We start from the raw sequence: 22,990 nt of genomic DNA, 5'->3' as shown, positions 1-22,990 counted from the left end.
CCGCAACGGGCCCCCAAAAGCAAAGACCACATGCCTTTCCATGGCAGCACCGCCACCATGGAAAGGCTGATCTCCGCCAACATCCTAACATGCATAGCAGTGTCTGCAAGACACCGCCACCATATTCAACATGTTTTCCACCCAGTTGACGAGTTGACCGACGGAAAAGCGGCGTACGGTCTTACCGTCCGCCGCGGATCCCCCAGCCATCCTAATAGGGCTGGGGGTCTTTCTGGTGTGGATGGCGGGCGGTGCGCCCCGCCGGGCCGGCTGTGGCTACCGCTGGCCCGGCGGGGGCGAACAGCCCGCCATCCTAATGGGCCCCTCAGTGTTTCAAACCATTCATCTGCAAGGCTTTGTGGTAAGTTACAAACACACTAAAACCCCATATGGCATGCCCTGTCATTTTTCCCCACACACCACAGGAAACAACACAAGTCAAGAGTCTTATATGGAGTAAATCGATTTCCGCTTGCCATAATGGCCATTAAGTTCATACACCATGCCATAAAGAAGTGGCAGTAAGACAACTCACAAATGCACTACACCCCCATATGGCATACTCTGTCACCTTTTTGTCGTAACACAGGAAGTCACACCAGCCAAGAGTGACAACTTCCGTGAAGTAAATGGCTTTTTGCTTGCTGTAATAACCATTGACTTCATAACTTTGCAATCAAGAATCCTCGTAGACCCTATACTAAATTCACTACAACCACATAGGATACACTAGCGTCAATTTCAAGCATAACCATGCACTCCAAATGTTTTGCTCGGTCATGGTATGATGTCTCATGGACAATAGTTTGGTCATTACCGGTTGTAAGGACACATTCAGGAACTGGGCCCAATTAAGTGAGTCACAAACCCATGCACTCACCCACCCACAACACCCTGCATGTAAAAAAGCAACCGTTATTTTCACCAGGCATTTCCCTGGTGGACTGGAGCCTTTGGGATCTGGGTTTTAGTACAGAGGGCCACTGATTGCACCTTTCTCACTTTCTCCACACGTTTCTGCCTCTGTTATTTTCCGACATTGAGAGATCTTCTCAATCTCTCTGGTTCTCTATGACCTAAAAACATGCTGTGATCAAACCGCTCCTGAAAAAAACATCAGTGAACCTGGCATCCTTGGAAAATTATCGACCAATATCTCTTCTTTCTCTCCCTTCTAGGTTCATGAGCTATATATTAATCTTCAACTGTCGGATTATCTTGAAGAGAATAATCTTCTTCACTTCTCTCAGTCAGGTTTTCGCCCTCACCACAGTACGGAGGTGGCTTTACTGGCAGTGTCAGAAGATCTTACGGAGTCCCTTGATCAGGGCGATTCTGCTGTTATCATCTTCCTTCTTTTGAGTGCCGCTTTTAATACAGTGTCTCGTAATATTCTCTTAGACAGACTCCTTCACTGTGGGATTAATAGTAAGGTCTGGGAATAGTTTGCCTCTTTCTTAAAAGACTCATGTTTCAAGTCTATGAAAAGCCCCTATGTTTTACCACTCTTCCAATGGCCTGCGAGGTTCCACTGAGAACCTCTTTAAGGCCAACTCTTTTCAATTTCCAAGTTTGCCCTGTAGTCGATATTGTGAATTCTTTCAGTTTCATTCTGCAGTCCTATGCTAAAGACACACAGCTGGTCCTTTCACTCTTGCTGGACCAGGGTAGTAATTCTGAACAGCTAAGGAACTGTTGAAATACAAAAAACAGAAAGGAAGGTGCACTCAAATGAAGTCAATAGAAATAGTATTTATAAGTAAATTTCTTCTTTATTCAGACGCCGTTTTTGCTGTGGACACCCTATCAAAGGTGCTCCGTGCCGCTTGTTTTAAGATCTGGGTTATCACCGGACCTACGCCTTTTGCTGACGTGATCGGCTTCTTCCACTTTGAGGTCCCCACGTGGAATAACTTTTTGCATATGCTACAGGTTTTCACAGGAGAAATTTTTGTTGTGGAGATATCACCATTCCCTCCAATCCAATACTACTTCGGAATTGAGGTTGTTATTAGCGTTTTGGGATATATTGGATTGGACATAACTGTGAAAGAATTTATTTTGAGTCCATCGACGGTGGGGTCTATTCCATCAAAAACGAAGGATATCTTCTTTAATCCGCTGTGCTTACCGCCATCCTTGACCAATTTTGTGTTTGGCTCCAGAAAACAGTTCTACGTTTTATAAAGAACCCGGACACCATTTTTGGCCCACGAAGCTTATCAGCAATTCTGATTTAATTCTAATCGACTCTTGTGTACAGATATCGTATAACAAGAACCTGCCCTGACGAAGTTCCTAAAAAGGCAAAAGGAACGAAACGCGTTGGCTGTGCCTATGCTTCAAGAACATTTATTGAATAAAGAAGAAATTTACTTATAAATACTATTTCTATTGACTTCATTTGAGTGCACCTTCCTTTCTGTTTTTTGTATTTCAATAATTTACACATCCTATGGCAGCGGATGTTGGAAGGGGTTGCACCACCTTAACTCGAGAACAAAATGAACCGTAGTGCTTGACCTGGTCTGCTGCCTTTGGTCTTTTTGGTTTTACTAGCTAAGGAACTGTCTCTAATCCATGGCAGATAGGATGGACGACAGTTGCCTCAAGTTGAAATGGGGGCGACGGAGGTGATGGTGGTGGGTAATAATTCGCAGCTTTGGACTTCAGCCTGATGGAACGCTGTAGCTTTTCTAAATTCAATTGAGACCACCCATCATCCATCCTATATTCTGTCTGATGCACTGCACTGTTTCCCTGAATTAATCTGAGGATACAAACTTAATATTTAGCTTCCAATTTCGAATTCCTAACACATTGACGAATGTTTTAACATTTTCAAAGTTACATTTTGCTTCTTTATTTAAATACACTGTAGTAATCTGTTAATATTATTTAAATTTCTAAACAGTTGAGGGCCCCCTGAATAGGTGCCGTGGACCCCCAGCGGTACATGGGCCACAGGTTTTGCAGTGCAGCCTTTTAGATGATTGCTGTTCCTTCTCTGGGTTTGCAGGTTCTGTCCAGCCTTGCGTTCTTGTAGCCTGGGGGGACGGCTATCTCAATGGTCGGAGCTGAGGTGAGTTCAAGCGAGGTCTCAGACAGGGAGCGTAGGTTTGGAAAGAGGTTGTGTAGGAGATCACAAATTTTGATGCTATGATTGGTAAGCAATTGTTTATGAGGGCACAGGCCAGTGTTGGTTGGGTGTTGTGTGTGTCTGTGTTGCAGGTGTGCAGGTGAGGCAAGGAGGGAGAGGAAGAGAATGGTGCTGGGAGCAAAGGAGAAGCGGCAGGTGACTCAGGGGATCACATCTTCAGAAGTGACCGGGGTGGCCAGGAAGCAGCGTGGGGAGAGGCTAAAAGGTTTCATGGCCCGGAGGGCTGCAGTGAGGTAGAGTCTGGGCAGGGATTGTGAAGGACCAGGATTCCTGGTGCTGGGTGTGGGCTAGGCAGAGAAGGGTTTGCCTATTGCACTCCTTCTGTGTACTAGTTGTGCGGCTGTGCTGCGGCTGCCATTAAGAAGGTCTTGGAGGAGGGTCGAGATCTTTGGGTCAGTGGGTGGTGGGGTGGGTCCAGAGTGTCCGATGGGAAAAAGTGGAGTTGGCACTGGGAAGAAGCAGGTGAGAGTGTGGTACGGGGGCCGGCACTAAAGCTGAAAAAAGCTATGTAGACGAAAAATAGCAGAAACAGCAAAATGGAGCAAGAGGGAAAAAAGCAGAAAAAGGGGCAGAGTGAAAACACGAAAACAAAGGCAGCAGGTAAAAAAGAGTTAAAAGTGGCAAAAGAGGCAAAAAGGAATGCAAATGTAGAGAGTAAGAGAGTGAGTAAAGAGTGGAGAGAGTAAGGAAAAAAAGGAGCCTAAAAGAGGCAGAAGTGTTTGCAAAAAGAGACACTAAAGTGAGAGTGAGCGATTGAATGAGGAGCGGAGAGAGTGAGAAAAAGTACAAAAAGGCAAGCGGTGAAAGGCAAAAGGAGGTAGATTAAATTCGAGAATAGCGCATAGATATAATAGAAATACTGCATTTCAAGTTGAGTTGAGTTACACATTGAGTTGGCTGTAACTCATGAATCTGTAATCCCGGAATGACAAAACGTCATTGGCAGCGAATTATTACTCGATCGATACCTGATGAACTTTGAGCTTTTGATATCTTTTGTTGTAAAGCATCAAGAGATTTATGTACACATATACTACAACCATTTCTCAGAGAATTTGAATTAAGAAAAGTACTTCTATTTTAATAGGATTGTGTTGTATAACATAAACAAATTTAGATATGGAAGTTCATGGGAGAGATTAATATGTTTGTATAAAAGAAAGAAAGGGAAAGAAGCATTTAATGCTTGATTATTTAACACGTGTAGTGGTTGCTCCACACAAATGATATTTAGAGAATTAGGTCTGGATTTACGAAAATTTTGTGTCACGGTTGGATCACTTTTGTGGCACAGCTCCATCGCAAAATAATTTTTGGGCATTTACTAAGCCATGCTAAGACACTCTGCGTGGCTCTAAGTGGTTAAGTAATGCATGGCAGGGCATAGCAGTCCCTTGCTGTATTGTGTATCGGTTAGGCGATACATGGACTGGGCATGGGCATTCAATGCATCCACCCATGTATTTTGACACAAGCCCAGATTTACAAAGACTTCTAAACCTGGGTTTGCTCCAAAATGGTGCACCTTCCTGGCATAGGCGTAAGGAAGAGAAATATCTTTATTTCTCCCCGGTACTTCCTCTTTCCGTGTGTGCTGCAGAGTGCAGCACACACGGAAAGAAGAAGATGCCTCTAAAGCTTGGTTTTGTGCAGAAAGGTGTTCCTTCCTGCATAAACACAATCCTTACTTTAAAACAGGCATCCTTGCACTATGGTGCAAGAGTGGTTATGTTGGCGCTAGGCAGCACACAGTTCTCCAATGCAGGGTGAGAGCAGAAATGATCCATATATTTGTGAATATAGCACATTTCTGCTCTCTTCCTATCACGCAAAAAACACAGTTGATGGACAGAATGTAGAACAATGTCATACATTCACCCCAGTACAAGGATCTGGGCCTAAATCCATCGTTTTTTTGCACTCCACACCACCCTGGGTTAGACACTGGCTATATGCAAATCAGCTCTGACCCTGTGCCTCATGGGAACAGTCCAGTCCGAACTACCAAGCCATGTCTTTCCCAGACCGAAATCAAGCATCCAAGGACCGGTTTCTGGCTATCAGCCTTCATTCAGCCTGGATAGCTTGACTCCAGTGGTGTGGAGAGCCTGGGACTCACGTCTGAGCATACCCAGCCCACTCGGGGTGAAAATTGCAAAAAACACAGTTGATGGACAGAATGTAGAACAATGTCATACATTCACCCCAGTACAAGGATATGGGCCTAAATCCATCGTTTTTTTGCACTCCACACCACCCTGGGTTAGACACTGGCTATATGCAAATCAGCTCTGACCCTGTGCCTCATGGGAACAGTCCAGTCCGAACTACCAAGCCATGTCTTTCCCAGACCGGAATCAAGCATCCAAGGACCGGTTTCTGGCTATCAGCCTTCATTCAGCCTGGATAGCTTGACTACAGTGGTGTGGAGAGCCTGGGACTCACGTCTGGGCATACCCAGCCCACTCGTGGTGAAAATTGCAAAAAACACAGTTGATGGACAGAATGTAGAACAATGTCATACATTCACCCCAGTACAAGGATCTGGGCCTAAATCCATCGTTTGTTTGCACTCCACACCACCCTGGGTTAGACACTGGCTATATGCAAATCAGCTCTGACCCTGTGCCTCATGGGAACAGTCCAGTCCCAACTACCAAGCCATGTCTTTCCCAGACCGGAATCAAGCATCCAAGGACCGGTTTCTGGCTATCAGCCTTCATTCAGCCTGGATAGCTTGACTCCAGTGGTGTGGAGAGCCTGGGACTCACGTCTGAACATACCCAGCCCACTCAGGGTGAACATTGCAAAAAACACAGTTGATGGACAGAATGTAGAACAATGTCATACATTCACCCCAGTATAAGGATCTGGGCCTAAATCCATCGTTTTTTTGCACTCCACACCACCCTGGGTTAGACACTGGCTATATGCAAATCAGCTCTGACCCTGTGCCTCATGGGAACAGTCCAGTCCGAACTACCAAGCCATGTCTTTCCCAGACCAGAATCAAGCATCCAAGGACCGGTTTCTGGCTATCAGCCTTCATTCAGCCTGGATAGCTTGACTCCAGTGGTGTGCAGAGCCTGGGACTCACGTCTGAGCATACCCAGCCCACTCGGGGTGAAAATTGCAAAAAACACAGTTGATGGACAGAATGTAGAACAATGTCATACATTCACCCCAGTACAAGGATCTGGGCCTAAATCCATCGTTTGTTTGCACTCCACACCACCCTGGGTTAGACACTGGCTATATGCAAATCAGCTCTGACCCTGTGCCTCATGGGAACAGTCCAGTCCGAACTACCAAGCCATGTCTTTCCCAGACCGGAATCAAGCATCCAAGGACCGGTTTCTGGCTATCAGCCTTCATTCAGCCTGGATAGCTTGACTCCAGTGGTGTGGAGAGCCTATCACGCAACACGGTTCAGCAAGTTCCTTTTCTGTGTCGTGTTGCATGAAAAATGGTAGATGTACCCCTCAATTTAGAGACCAGGTGGGTTACTGGCACCGTGGGCAGAAGCAGCAAAGGGCTCTAAATATCCTTTAACACCTCCAATTCTGTAATATTCATTACACGGTGGTTATTGTTAGGGTAAAGAAATTATGAACATTTTTATCTGTGTTTTTAACTTAACCTATTTTTCAAACAAGTACTATTTTACATCAGGCCATTGGAATGTTCAGAGCCCTTCTGCTCAAGCATTCTAATGTTGGTCTTTCTGTTTCTCCCTTTTTAATTTAGAACATTCTACCCTGAAGGACTGGACTTTTCTAAAAGCCTTTGACTGTACTGGTTGTTAAAGGTCCTCAACCTTGTTAAAGGCCCTGCCAGCGATTACTCCAGTTAAGGGCCTTGCACAACTGCTATGTCCTGTGCAGCAAATTATAAGACATACTGACGTCTATGGGGTTTAAAATATAGTTAACTAAATTAAATCTGTAAGGAGAATTTTTCAATAAATGCTTCTTAGAACAATTATACACTGCATTTTATGATTTGATAAGGAATAATATCATTGAGATACGATGCAGGATCCCTAACTGTGATTTCTCCTGAAGCTACCGAACATATGTATAATGAGGTGAAAAGTACACCAACATATCGCACAGTCATGTTTCTTTATCTCAAAAGTGCAACTGTTTCTCCCAAGAATTGTTGAATGGGAGATCATGTAATATTGATATGTGAAATACTGTAATTATAAGCCTTTATTGCATTTACTTTAGGAGGAAAGAGGGAAATTTATGGATGTCTTGCACAGCAAATACCTAAGGACAACATTACAGTTATGGATCATATGGTATGTTTAGTCAATATCTCTTTTAATATTTTCTTTGTAGAATATGATACTGAAATGCTCAATTTCTGATGAAGATGTGAATTGCAAGGGACACATGTTGTTCAATGGAAACAAATAAAAATGTCCTTGGTTAAGATTGTGTAAGAATTGTTCTAAAAGTGCAATGCATGTAGAGATGGAATAATGTGATATGGTTCCCCTCAGATGTGAAATAGGTGTACCGAGAAGAGGTACAGTGTCTCCCATCTGTGAGGGAGAGGTAGAATCAGAAGGGATACGGTGCCTACGTGTAAGTAAGATTGAATGGAAAATGAAACCATGCTTTTTGTCTATAAAGGTGATGAGGAACTGAAAATAGTAGAATGCTTCTCAGCTGATAAAGTAGCAGTTCGGGCTAGACTGTTCCCATGGGGAGCAGGGTCAAGACTGATTTGCATATGGCTGGGTCCAAACTGGAGTGGCACGGCGAGCAAAATAACAATGGATTAAAACCAGATCTGTGACTGGGGGTGAGGGTTTGAAAAGTTTCAACACTCGTCCATCATTTTATTTTGTGATGTCACCATGTTGTCATATCTGTCATCAGTAATTTTAAAATTGTCTGGTTATTTTGTCCGGCCAGATTTCCCATATCAGATCCCTCACTAGGGGCCAGACGCACAAAGTGTTTGAATAGTGATTGCCAATAGCGAATTTTACTGAATCACAGTTTAGAAATCGATATTCTCAATTGTCAGTGACTTTTCCTCTATTAGCTAATCAGTGTGATTTGTAAGGTTTTTTGGATGACAGTTGTATTCATTTATTTAAAGTTTTATATAGCGCTAGCTTGACCCGTAAGTATCTGACCGCTTTACATACACATAGTTAACAGCAGAAGGATAATATATTACATAGTAGGCAAACCACAGAAAAAAATACAGCATGGGACGTAAATATGCAGTGGAGCGGAGGGGGAGAGAGCAATAAAAGAAACGGCGAGAGTGACATGGTCCGGTCACCCACTATTCTTGAGCGACCAGAGAGAGAGGAGACTACTCGGATAAAGAAGGCTAGGTTGGTTGACGTTGGTCATGATAGTATTTGTTTAGGAGATGGAGTTTCAGGTCCCTTTTGAAACAGGGGAAGGAGGGGTTGCATCTGAGGACTCCAGGGAGAGCGTTCCATATCCTGGGAGCGTTGCCAGAAAACGATCGGTATTATGTGGTTTTCTTTTTCAATTTTGGAGGAATAAGAAGGAGTGAGTTGGAGCTTCTTAGTATTCCTAATTGACCTGCTCTACTCAGTTTTTTATTTAAATAGTTGGGGTCAGGAGAGTGAAGGATTTTGTGTGTGATGCAGGCCAATTTATAGATACATCTCCCTTCCATTGGAAGCCAATTGAGGCAGTTGAGAGCTGGAATGATGTGATCAAATCTTTTAACTCCAGATACGAGTCGAGCGGACATGTTCAGCACAGTTCTTAGAGGGGCTAGGTGAGCCTTTGGAGTCCCTGTAAGGATTGCGTTCCCGTGGTCGATTTTAGAGAGAACTAGGGATTGGACTACTGTCTTGAAGTCATTGTGGGGTAGAAAAGGTTTACGTTTCTTGAGGTGTTTAAGAGAGAAGAGAGCACTTTTTGCAGAGATTTTGATGTGAGCCTCCATTGATGAGTTCTTGTCAAGAGTGATGCCTAGAGACTTAACTGAGTCGGATAAGGTAAGGGGGCAGTTTAGGGCCACCAGATTCTTGAGCCACTCTTGGATTGGACGATGGTTACTTTTTTTTTGTCTGGGTTGAGCTATAAGTGGTTAACGTAGAACCAAGTTTGTATCTCGGTTAGGGTGGTATTGAGGAGTTGGATGTCGCTGGGAGACTTTATCCTGAAATAGATTTGGGTATCGTCCGCGTAAGGTGGTAATTCAGTCTGGCTTTTTTCAATATGATTGTGAGGGGCTCCATGAAGATATTGAAGAGGGCCGGGGAGAGCCGGGGAGAGGATCGAGCCTTGAGGGACCCCAAGTGTGACTTTAGTTGGCTTTGAGAGACAGGAGTTAATTGTAATTTGTTGCGAGCTGTGTTGAAGGAAGGAGGTGAACCATTTTAGTACTGTGCCATTAACGCCGGACCGTTTCGACAGGGTCTCCAAAAGGGCTGGATTGTTTACTGTGTCGAATGCCGCAGATAGGATGAGAAGGCAGGCATCACCTACGTTTAGGGCATTGTGAATGTTGTCAGCGACGTTGACCATAGCTGTTTCCGTGCTGCACCCTTTTCTGAAACCAGATTGAAAGGCATCAAGGAGGTTGAACTTATCAATGTGATTATTGAGTTGGAAGAGATCACATTTCTCCAATGTTTTTGCAAGGAATGGGAGGTTAGAGATAGGTCTGAGGTTGTTAAGATCATTAGGGTCAGCTCCAAGTTTCTTGAGAATGGGTGTGATTTGTCCTAGTTGGAGGGAGTCTGGGACGCAGCCTGAAGTGAGAGAGGCGTTGATGATTTTTGTCCAGAAAGGGGAAATGGTGTGGTTGAGTTCTTTTATGATTGTGGAAGGGAGGGGGTCCATGGTGTGAGAGGAAGGTTTTAGATTGGAAATTATCTTGAAGACCTCGTTTGCCGACATTAGCTCAAAGTCAGACCAATGCGCATTGTTTTTTAGCTGGAGGTAGGTCTGCTTGTCCTTGTTAAGAGCTCTTTCCAAGTGGACCAGGGAGGTTGAAGGGGGTAGGTCAAGTGGGAAGGGGTGTTGGCAGTTTGTAAGAAGGATTGTAGAATAGTTAGACAAATACTTATTCTACAGAATAGGACTGGAACATTTACCCCAGAGCAATGTTTCCTATTACCTTTCAGATGCATTGTGGGAGATGTCGTACATATTATTTAGTGTATTTTCTCAAATAACGTCAGTGTTTCAGAACAATTAAATCCTTCTTACAATCATCATGTCACGAGAGAAGCCTGAAAAGGGTACTGGGGCATGTAAAAGAAAACAAAAATTCAGTGAGAGGGAACTGGAGGTGCTCACTGAAGATTGTGTGCTTACATAATGATGAGCTTTGAGATTCCAGATAGCCCCAAAAATATCTAGAAGTCAATTCAAGAAAGGATTAATTCGGTGGGAGTCATGCAGCATACCACTGAGGGGATAAGTAAGCAGTGGAATTATCAAGAACTAAAGAAAAGTTGGCTACAAGACTTGCTGAGTCATGTGGAACAGGAGGGTCCCATCGATGCAGCCACCTCTCACAACTCTAGAAGACTTCATTGAAACCACCTTAAAGCCTGAAAGTATTGTTGGTCGTTCAGACAATGATACATCTGCCGCACCCACGACATCAAAAGTTAAGTGCGAAAACAATAATGGTGATGTCTTATTGTACAATAGTTAAACAAATACTTATTTTACAGAATAGGACTGGAACATTTACTCCAGAGCAGTGTTTCCTATTACCTTTCAGATGTCATACATATTATTTAGTGTATTTTCTCAAATAATGTCAGTGTTTCTGAACAATTAAATACCTATGTAAATATGTCCAATAAAGCTCTTGCAATGAATATGTAGCAAGAATGTAACTTTGTAAAATGCAAAAACCTTTAGCTTTAAATTTCGACAGAGTAAACATCATTTAAATATATGGCAGATGTGTCATTCACAAGAGAGCAAGAGTCCAAGCTACAGGTAGTGATATCTCAGGAACTTATAATGAGGGTATAACAGAAATGGGAAGTGCTGTGAGAGGTAGAAATAAGCATAGCAACATTTGTAACCTTTTACTTTATACTTTGTGCACCTTTTTTAAAATCTGTTATTTGAAAACAAATGTGTACTTGTTCGAAAAATAGGTTTTTGGAAAGAAACAAACGTATGCAATATAGAGATACCTGATATAAAGGTAAAACTGATTTATTTGCAAAGCAAAACTGTTGTCTTGAGTTTGATTATATATTCTAAATTGTTAACTTACATTAAAAGTAATGCATAGTGATGTCTGCATGTCGCCCTCTCCCTTCTCCTGCCCTTGATGCATCCTGTGTGTGGGGTTCTTGTTCCTAGTCGTCATCATCTGACTCTGTCCCTGACCCTATGACTAATACTCCTCTTCGAGTCTCTGTGTTATGTTCCTTAGCAGTTGTTGAAACTTTCTCACAATTAATAGGTGTATGCTGGAGAGTTGCTCTGCTGTTATGGAATTCGCGAAAGCAACTTTTCAGCAGTCCAAATTACCTTTTTTCCACCGATCCTGTGGATTTAGGGGTAGCCTTGTAGAGGCGCTCACTTTGTGTTGCAGGGTTAAGGTTTGGTGTAAGAATCCATGAGGTCAAAGCATAAGCACTGTCTCCTACAATGTACAAATTGTGTAATAAGTAACAAAAAACAGTGAAACCACGTGAGTGAATCATGTACCTTTAACCCCCGCGGTGCGGTGGAGAGGGGGCCACGCGCAGCGCCGCGGTGCTCATGACGAGCTCGGCTCGTCACGCTGCACGGTGGCGCTGTGCTCATGACGAGCTCAGTTTTCGTAGAACGCTCAGCACAGCAGGGGAATTATCCCCGAGTGGGAGCACCGCGACGGTTATGACGAGCTCAGCTCGTCATGAGCACCGAAGGTGTTAACTATCTGAGAACAATTACCTAGTAAAGATCCGTCTCCAAAATCTCCTCGAAGAAGGCTTGCATTAACATCAATAGGTCTAAACATAAATGTACTGCCTGGGAATCTTGCAGCTACATCTATTAATATACTGAATGCATTAAAACTCGCTTGGATGTTTAGGGAATGTGTATTCTTCCTATGTTTAAAAATAGGAGATGGTGGGCATATGGGAACATGAGTATCATATATACATTGAATAACATGTGGGAATTGGGCTATTCTATAAAATGTTACCTTCATTAATTGTAAATCCTGTGCAGTTGTAAGACAACTAATATAAGAATGAATTCTCTTTAGCATTGCATCCAGATAACCTCTGAAGAAACTGGATAGTGCAATTTGAGAGGCCCCACCTTCTGCCGCAAATACATCTTGGTAACTCCCAGAAAGTAAGAGGCACCGTGAGCATAATACCTGCACTTGGGTGGGGACAGATATTCTCCTCATCTGCAAACCAGTCAGTATCCCCATCCTCCTAATCATCACGTACAGTGCAGCGTTATGGAAAACTCTGTGGCATTCTGCAGCTCGATACCACCTGTTTGGAGTTGGTGGTAAATTGCACATGCATAGCAAGCATTCTCAGATAGTCGTGAATGCTTTGCACATTGAAATACCTCATCTGTAATAAAATAATTGCAAAATGTGACTAGCTATTTGGAGTCGCAAAAATATTGATTTAGTATTAATTGGTTTGCTAAAATTGCAAAGCAATTGCCTTTTGTACATACAAAAATGGCTATTTGTGTTCGTAAAGACCTGATTTAGCAAAGTGGACCATTTGTGAATGTAAAAACACTTTGTACATCTGGCACTTAGGTCCCGTAAACTCATTGGGCCCGATTCACAGAATGAACTTAAGACTCAATCCTAAACTTACTACTATTTTGGTATTCACAGAATGCACTTACTACTTTTGGCATTCACAGAATGAATTTACTACTGTTGGTATTCACAGAAGTTAGGATTTTGTCTTAAGACAGACTTAAGACAGACTTAAGACAAAATCCTAACTGTGAATACCAAAAGTAGTAAGTTCATTCTGTTAATATCAAAATAGTAGTAAGTTTAGGATTGAGTCTTAAGTTCATTCTGTGAATCGGGCCCCTTATTCGATAATCCAGCGACATACTTATTTATCTTTTCTTGCTAAAATCCCAATGAGGGGAAAACTAAGTGTCCCGCTTGAAAACATTCCTATATGGAAACATCAATTATATATTCTATAAACAATTCCGAAAGAGACGTGTTGAAACATTACCTCAGAAAAAGGTACTCACATTGAAGCCAACCGGTGAGTGATTCTGATTGATGCCAGACCAAACTGTAATCATTCTACAAAGCAGCTGTTCCCAAGAGGAAGTCTGTATGACACAAAATCCTCCATTAAAGGGGCCAGTTGGTGAATTATGTCACATTGCTTCGAAAAACCCCAGTGATCATCATCAAAATAAGAATAAGAAACATGCTAGAATGGCTATTTTTGGTCATTTTTAGGAATGAAAGACTGGGCAAAGAAAACCACACTGGATGGCCCCTTTAAACGCAAAATGGCTGCCAGGTTACACTAAGTGAGTGTCCAAGGCTTGCCATCTGCACAACATAGAATAACCAAGTACCCCCACAAAGGAAGCACAGAAATGCATGTGCAGGTTACACAGGAAGAAAACAGTTTTCATACGCCACATTAAGTGATCTTGTGGACATTACTATATTATCATCAGAGGTGGGCGTAACTGGCCTAATTCTGTCTAGCGTACTTACTCATAATTACCACAAAATTACTCAGAATTATACATTATTGTGTGAGAAGAGTAATCCAGCATTTAACACTATTTTCTTAGTGCAAAAAGTACCCTAATATTCAAAATGGGCCAGAGGATGCATTTTGCGATGAGAAAAAAGCCATAAATGCTACAGGACACGAACACAAATAGCCAGCAGCCGTACGCTCTCCCTCAGTTCATTTTTCCTGTGCTCCTGCTGCAGGAATTTTGCCCCAAAATACTCTCATTTACTTAAACTTGAGTAATTGTGTAATTTTGTATCAAGAGTAATGCATATTGACTGATATTACTCCAATTACATCCTTTTGCGTCCTGATGTTCGCATCAGAACCCCTGTCAGAACTCACTTTCCTCTTCTGGCCTGGCTTGTTATGCCGTCCCAATAAAGGATCTCCACCTTTCAGAATCTGCATTGTAGTGTTGTAGTTCCAAGTGTCAGAACCTTAAAATTGTCCCGCATATTGCTAGCACCATCATTTGTTGCGCTCTGTCTCCATCATGCTGGTGAGGAGCAGTACCTCAGTAGGGGGAACTGAGTCCTTTTGCGAATCTACTCGAAACATACTACATTATATTCAGAGAAGCACTGAGTGTTCTTCATTGCTTCGGGTACTTATCAGTCTGACCCTAGCAACCAGACTTTTTTCATCCTCTCGATCTCTCTGCCTTGCGTGTTGTGAAGCAGACATGTGGTATTAGTGAGCTGTGTACAGAGCACTTTAAATACACAAGTGATAAATGACAAATATACTCGGAGATTTTAAAATGCTCCATTAAAAAAAAAACAGTTCAATTCTTCCATACATTTCCGAAACTATAAAGCAAGCTAACATCTCAATCAATCAATCAGATTCGTAGAGCGCTATTTGTCATCCGTGAGGGTATCTAGGTGCTGGAAAGATCCAGTTGGTTACCTGATAGGCAGGTCTTCAGGGACTTTCGGAACTCTGGAAGAGATGAGGAGGTCCGTAGATGAAAGGGTCGCTCGTTCCATGTCTTTGCTGCTAGGTAGGAGTAGGAGTGACCGTATCTGCAATGTCATATGAGGGGGTGTGAGTTAGAGAAAGGGGCGTGGAGCGGAGGTGTCTCCCTCAGGTTTTGGTATAGACATCCTCAATGTAGCTATAGGTGCCCCATAAGAGAGACAACCTGCAAGGAAAGGGTCAATAATTGTGTTGAGAGGTCAAGCAGGACGAAGAATGGTAGAGGTGTGCTGTTTCACGACAGCAAGGAAAGATCTACAATTAGAATCCCTGGAACGACTGACAAAAGGGAAGGTGAGTGTTGGAATAGAAAGAAATGCTTCAGATTTCTGTTGTTAGCTGTCAGCTGGTGTAGGAGGCGACATCACATTACTCCACTGCTGGCTGTCAGCTGCCGTAGGGGATAACCACATCAGTCCACTGTTAATTATCAGCTGGAGTAGGAAGTGTGGAAGGGTATGCTCAGACATGAGTCCCTTGCTCACTGCACCATCAGGATTCAAGCAAGCCGGGCCGAAGACGGCCGTAATGCCAGAAACCGGTCCCCGGAAGCTTGTTTCCTTTCCAGTGAAGAATTGGCTTGGTAGTTTGGTCTGCCCTGTTCCCATGATGCACTGGGCCAAGGACAGACTAATTTGCATATAGCCAGGTTCTGAACTGGGATGGTGCAGTGAGCTAAAAAACGGTGATGGATCAAGCCCTGATCTCTTGACTGGGTAGGAGTGTTCTGATTAACTCAGATACTCTGTCCATCACCACCCCCTTTTTGAAATTATTTTGGCCACCACAAGTGTGGAAGGGTATGCTCAGACATGAGTCCCTTGCTCACTGCACCATCAGGATTCAAGCAAGCCGGGCCGAAGACGGCTGTAATGCCAGAAACCGGTCCCCGGAAGCTTGTTTCCTTTCCAGTGAAGAATTGGCTTGGTAGTTTGGTCTGCCCTGTTCCCATGATGCACTGGGCCAGGGACAGACTAATTTGCATATAGCCAGGTTCTGAACTGGGATGGTGCAGTGAGCTAAAAAACGGTGATGGATCAAGCCCTGATCTCTTGACTGGGTAGGAGTGTTCTGATTAACTCAGATACTCTGTCCATCACCACCCCCTTTTTGAAATTATATTGGAGTAGGAAGAGCTGCAGCATCTTTCCACTGTTGGCTGTGACGTGAAATAGGAAGAGATGTTTACCATTCCACTGCTAGCTGATAGCCAACAATGGACTAATGCGCTATATTCTTGTACTACAGCTGACAGCCAACAGTGGAGTATTGTGAATTAGAATAGCAAGAGGTGTCACATTCCTTCACTGTTAGCTGCCATTTGGAATAGGAGGAGGTGCCACATCCCTCTGCTGCTAGCTGTCAATTGAAATAGGAAGCAGTGCCACATCCCTCCGCTGTTAGCTGTCATTTGGAATAGGAAGAGGTGCCACATCCCTCCGCGGTTAGCTGTCATTTGGAATAGGAAGAGGTGCCACTTTCTGAATTCTTTTTGCATATTGAACATTTTTTGGCCGTAATTTTAGGACGTACGATTACTTTAACCGCTGAGATGGTAGTGATTGGCTGTAGCTCGGGAACGGTGGATCAACCAAGACCAAAAGCTACGACATGTTTTCTTTTTATTTGTATGGCCGTGGTACGAGCTTGTATCACAAGGGATTGGATCAATCCCGAGCCCCCTTCTTTTTTCAGTTGGCGCGAAAGACTATTGTCAATATATAATTTTGAAACAGCCATTTATAAAACTAAAGGGATAAAAAGGAGGGCTATGGGAGCAAAGATATGGGCACCTATTACGGAATGGATATAGGAAACTGCAATGTGTGTAAGATGTATCTTTATTCTTTTTACTATTGATTGTTTTTGATGAATGTATTTAATACATAAAAAAATTGCACTATTCTGAAATATTTAATTTGTATTTGCTGTTTTTTCCTTGCATAAAATAAAAAAACTTTATTAAAAAAAAGGAAGAGGTGCCACATCCCTCCGCAGTTAGCTGTCATTTGGAATAGGAAGAGGTGTCACATCACCCCACTGTTAGATGTCATTTGGAATAGTAGGATGTGCCACATTACTCCACTGTTTGCTGTCATTTGGAACAGGAAGACGTGCCACATCACCCCACTGTTAGCTGTCATTTGGAACAAGAAGAGGTGCCACGCCACATCACTCCACTGTTAGCTGTCATTTGGAACAGGAAGAGGAGCCACATCTGCCCAGTGTTAGCTGTCATTTGGAACAGGAAGAGGTGCCACATCACTCCACTGTTAGCTGTCATTTGAAATAGGAAGAGGTGCCACATCACTCCACTGGTAGCTGTCATTTGGAATAGGAAGAGGTGCCACATCACTCCACTGTTAGCTGTCATTTGGAACAGGAAGAGTTGCCACATCACTCCACTGTTAGCTGTCATTTGGAATAGGAAGAGGTGCCACATCACTCCACTGTTAGCTGTCATTTGGAATAGGAAGAGGTGCCACATCACTCCACTGCTAGCTGTCATTTGGAATAGGAAGAGGTGCCACATCACTCCGCTGTTAGCTGTCATTTGGAACAGGAATATGTACCACATCTGCCTACTGTTAGCTGTCATTTGGAACAGGAAGAGGTGCCACATCACTCCACTGTTAGCTGTCATTTGGAATAGGAAGAGGTGCCACATCACTCCACTGTTAGCTGTCATTTGGAATAGGAAGAGGTGCCACATCACTCCACTGCTAGCTGTCATTTGGAATAGGAAGAGGTGCCACATCACTCCGCTGTTAGCTGTCATTTGGAACAGGAAGAGGCACCACATCCGCCTACTGTTAGCTGTCATTTGGAACAGGAAGAGGTGCCACATCCCTTCGCTGTTAGCTGTCATTTGGAATAGGAAGAGGTGCCACATCACTCCACTGTTAGCTGTCATTTGGAATAGGAAGAGATGCCACATCACTCCACTTTTTGCTGTCATTTGGAATAGGAAGAGGTGCCACATCCCTCCGCTGTTAGCTGTCATTTGGAATAGGAAGAGGTGCCACATCCCTCCGCTGTTAGCTGTCATTTGGAATAGGAAGAGGTGCCACATCACTCCACTGTTAGCTGTCATTTGGAATAGGAAGAGGTGCCACATCACTCCGCTGGTAGCTGTCATTTAGAATAGGAAGAGGTGCCACATCCCTCCGCTGTTAGCTGTCATTTGGAATAGGAAGAGGTGCCACATCACTCCACTGTTAGCTGTCTTATGGAATAGGAAGAGGTGCCACATCACTCCGCTGTTAGCTGTCATTTGGAATAGGTGCCACATCCCACCGCTGTTAGCTGTCATTTGGAATAGGAAGAGGTGCCACATCCCTCCGCTATTAGCTGTCATTTGGAACAGGAAGTGGTGCCACATCCCTCCGCTGCTAGCTGTCATTTGGAACAGGAAGAGGTGCCACATCCCTCCGCTGTTAGCTGTCATTTGGAACAGGAAGAGGTGCCACATCCCTCCGCTGTTAGCTGTCATTTGGAACAGGAAGAGGTGCCACATCACTCCACTGTTAGCTGTCATTTGGAATAGGAAGAGGTGCCCCATCACTCCACTGTTAGCTGTCATTTGGAATAGGAAGAGGTGCCACATCACTCCACTGCTAGCTGTCATTTGGAATAGGAAGAGGTGCCACATCACTCCGCTGTTAGCTGTCATTTGGAACAGGAAGAGGTACCACATCTGCCTACTGTTAGCTGTCATTTGGAACAGGAAGAGGTGCCACATCACTCCACTGTTAGCTGTCATTTGGAATAGGAAGAGGTGCCACATCACTCCACTGTTAGCTGTCATTTGGAATAGGAAGAGGTGCCACATCACTCCACTGCTAGCTGTCATTTGGAATAGGAAGAGGTGCCACATCACTCCGCTGTTAGCTGTCATTTGGAATAGGAAGAGGTGCCACATCCCTCCGCTGTTAGCTGTCATTTGGAATAGGAAGAGGTGCCACATCCCTCCGCTGTTAGCTGTCATTTGGAATAGGAAGAGGTGCCACATCACTCCACTGCTAGCTGTCATTTGGAATAGGAAGAGGTGCCACATCACTCCGCTGTTAGCTGTCATTTGGAATAGGAAGAGGTCCCACATCACTCCGCTGTTATCTGTCATTTGGAATAGGAAGAGGTGCCACATCCCTCCGCTGTTAGCTGTCATTTGGAATAGGAAGAGGTGCCACATCACTCCACTGCTAGCTGTCATTTGGAATAGGAAGAGGTGCCACATCACTCCGCTGTTAGCTGTCATTTGGAATAGGAAGAGGTGCCACATCACTCCACTGCTAGCTGTCATTTGGAACAGGAAGAGGTGCCACATCACTCCACTGTTAGCTGTCATTTGGAATAGGAAGAGATGCCATATCGCTCCACTTTTTGCTGTCATTTGGAATAGGAAGAGGTGCCACATCCCTCCGCTGTTAGCTGTCATTTGGAATAGGAAGAGGTGCCACATCACTACACTGTTAGCTGTCATTTGGAATAGGAAGAGGTGCCACATCACTCCGCTGGTAGCTGTCATTTAGAATAGGAAGAGGTGCCACATCCCTCCGCTGTTAGCTGTCATTTGGAATAGGAAGAGGTGCCACATCACTCCACTGTTAGCTGTCATATGGAATAGGAAGAGGTGCCACATCACTCCGCTGTTAGCTGTCATTTGGAATAGGTGCCACATCCCACCGCTGTTAGCTGTCATTTGGAATAGGAAGAGGTGCCACATCCCTCCGCTATTAGCTGTCATTTGGAACAGGAAGTGGTGCCACATCCCTCCGCTGTTAGCTGTCATTTGGAACAGGAAGAGGTGCCACATCCCTCCGCTGTTAGCTGTCATTTGGAACAGGAAGACCTGCCACATCCCTTCGCTGTTAGCTGTCATTTGGAATAGGAAGAGGTGCCACATCCCTCTGCTGTTATTTGTGTGCTGGACCGTAAGTGGTGCCGCATCGCTCCGCTCTTATCTGTGAAATGCAATACAAAGAGGTGCCACATCACTCCACTGTTAGCTGTGAAATAGAACAGTAAGAGCTGCCAAGTCACTTCTCTGTTAGGTGTGAAGTGAAATAAGAAGAAGTACCTCCCCCAGGGGCAATCTATAGTTAGAGATGAAGGTATCAGGGGAGGCCCAGGTATCTGCTGCACAGATATCTGCAATGGAAGCCCTTCTAACAGGAGAGAAAATAGTCAGTCAATTCCATATAATCATGTGTTTATGATGACTTGTATTACAATAGATTACGTATATATCATACTTATGTTTAAAAAAATATTAAAACGTGTTTGGGCAATTGAAATGAATAGACGGCACACAAGTAGAAGAAATAAGGTTTATTCGGTATGAGGCAATAACATCAAGAACCAGATAATGAGTTCCAGTCAAGGCTCTCTCTCCGTTCAGCTGCCTCACACAGGATCTACAATCCACAATATTCCAAAGGGAAAGGGCGGGAATTTGGAAGGAATGGAGGACAAGGGAAAAATGGGGGCAGGAAGGGCGATACCAGGACACGAATGCATAGAGTTGACAGACATAAGAATTAAATAACATGCAATCCATTTCAAAGATCTAGCTAAGCAGATAACTGTAATGCAAGTTCATCCTTTCAGTTTTGACACAAATAGTCAGTATGGTGTAATATAAAGTTTATCAGAGCCAGCTAAGTCGACCAATGGGTAAATCTCCAATATGATTCATACTTTAAATCATTTTTTGAATTTTCCATTGTTGTGGCATACTTTGAACATACCAGGGATTTAAAAATCCATGAACTGTTTGTTTACATATTATTCATTGTTATTCATTGTAACAGTTATTTCAACAATGCACACAATCCCGACTAAATCAGCCTTCAGCCCGGTTCCTGTTTATTTCTGTATAAAATTCCACAAAGCATGATAATTTACATATAATGAAGCTAAATTGGCCTCACGTGTTAGGAACTTTAGGTAAATCATTTACATTCAAAAACCTGATGATTTACAACACGCCGATACAATGAGGTTTTTCACCATGGATTCTATTCGTAGTCAAGATCCAGAGCTGCAACTGAGACCTGGAATTGGAGAAATGCCTCCGTATGCTTTCATCTTTAGTTAGTAATATTCCATTCTGTTATTTATTGTCTTGTAGGCTTGGCATATCCTTTGCCTACTATGGTGTGATCCTGGCCAGTTCTGAGCTGCTGGAGAGGAACCTGGTGTGTGGCTCTGACCAGGCAATCGCAGATGAAGGTAAATTGACCATAGAGGAGACCTCGGGACCATGCCGATGCCACATGCTGAGCCCCGCGGACTACCAGACCATGATCATCAGCACGCTGGGCGAGATCGCACGTGAGTTGAGAGCGGCTTATGCACATATGGAAACTATTTCAGGCACATTAGAGTCCTACAGTAGAAAATAATTAACACTTCTGAGATCTTGGAATAAGGGTCAAGGCACATTTTCATGATATAGGAATGGCTATCATTTTACAGTATCCAACACCACTTAACATCTAGTGAAAGTTGTGCCATTAATGTGCCAGATCATTCAATCTAGATACAGAGTTCTTGCTCTAAACAGAAATTATAGAATGACCAAGGATGACAAAAATTATTAGGGCACAGATAACTATATGGGACCTAAACACCATAACATTTAGAAATGTCATCTGATTGAGGAACTTTGTTTCATTTATGATAATTCATAGTTGATCCTTTTAGTTTGCTTTGCACATCCAATACCTACTTCCCTCCAGCTGTTCAGACTATCAGTTTCATCCCAGCCGGTCGTGTGTAGATTCTGATGGAGTTTATGAGCCTTGAACAATGTAAATGTTACTCATTGGGGGAATATTGACAGGGTCCAATAGAGTTCAGAACTGGCATGAGAAAATTCCACTTTACCTGACGGAAGACAAAAAGCAAAAACCTATCAGATTTAAATGGCAGTGTCTCTGTGCTAACTCTATGTTTCCACACTTACCTGAAAGTTACAAATGAGAGATGAGGGCACTGTACACTTTCCACCTTCATCAAATTCTGGAGAGGGTTTAGTTGCCTTTACTGTACACTAAGAAGAATGGATTGTAAAGAGGCTAAAGAACACAAACATCAAACATCAAAACACAGGTGGGAATTGAGACCTGTAAATGTACTCTTGAACGATCGACCACTATTTTCGTCACCACCTCCATTTCTTTCCCGTTCCTTCCCACTGCACCCTTTCACTCCATACATTCCCAGTCCTATATTATATGATTTGTTCATGATCACACGATTTTTGTAAAATGCAGAAACTGGGTGTTCTCGTTCTACGTCCAGCAGCACTGCCAGTGGTTTACACCGCCCCAATCCTATGCTTTTCCCATCCAGTCCACCCATTCCTCTTTCTTCTCCTCTTTCAGCTATTTCCCACTCTCCCCTTTACTACTTTCCTGTTCCTCAAAGCCCTTTCTTTTATTGTAGCCCTTTCATTTTTCTTTATATGGAGGATAATACTGCACCTTTCTGCTGCACATCTGTGGGTAGATGGGTGTGGCATGGCAGGTATCTGAAGCAGCTAGGGGATGCAGATGGAGTAAGGGTTGTGCCCCTGGCAGGAGGGAAGGTTGTTATATGTTTATGGAGGAAGTAAATGCATGTTTTGTATTTAAATACAACCTGCTCAGAAAAAACCCTGAAACACTTATCTCAGATCCCTCCTTCACCTAAAAAACGGAGTGATTATTAACAATTAACATTTCTTCACTAGATCACTGGCTAAATGGCGCACCACGATGTCCAAATTGCTGAACATCAAAGAGGAAAGAAGCATCCCTTACAGAACTAAGTTGCTTATAAGACCTTTGAAAAATGTAAGGGCCACACTGACTATAACTTTTAACAAAAATGGTACAGTACTCATCCAAGCAGCCAACAAGGATCTCGAGCTGTTTGATGACTACTTTGCCACGTTAAAAGATCATGTTCATAACATCCCTCTCTCAGCTCACCAGCAAGGCAGCACCGCTCACATCATCACCCATACTCCACTGAGTGTAACAGCTAACAGTGATAGCAGGACATATCAGGAGAGTCAGCACACTAGATCCCCCAGTAAAAGACACAGTACAGACACGCCTTATAGC

General features: G+C 43.5%; 1 protein-coding gene across 2 annotated transcripts in view; it reads left to right on the top strand.

Moving 5' to 3' along the window:
* Nucleotides 1–22,990, top strand: part of SVOPL (SVOP like) — a 509,809-nt gene that overhangs the window by 355,674 nt on the left and 131,145 nt on the right. For both annotated transcript variants that reach the window (XM_078672922.1, XM_078672864.1), the window contains exons 10-11: nucleotides 7,393–7,466; nucleotides 21,010–21,212. In XM_078672922.1, the coding sequence (XP_078529048.1) occupies nucleotides 7,393–7,466; nucleotides 21,010–21,212 (277 nt within the window). The remainder of the gene's footprint in view (nucleotides 1–7,392; nucleotides 7,467–21,009; nucleotides 21,213–22,990) is intronic.

The sequence above is a fragment of the Lissotriton helveticus genome, chromosome 1_1 (assembly GCF_964261635.1).
Source record: "Lissotriton helveticus chromosome 1_1, aLisHel1.1, whole genome shotgun sequence".
In the NCBI taxonomy this organism is placed as follows: Eukaryota; Metazoa; Chordata; class Amphibia; order Caudata; family Salamandridae; genus Lissotriton; species Lissotriton helveticus.
Note: the sequence above shows the minus strand (reverse complement) of the source record. Positions and strands in the feature narration are given on the sequence as shown.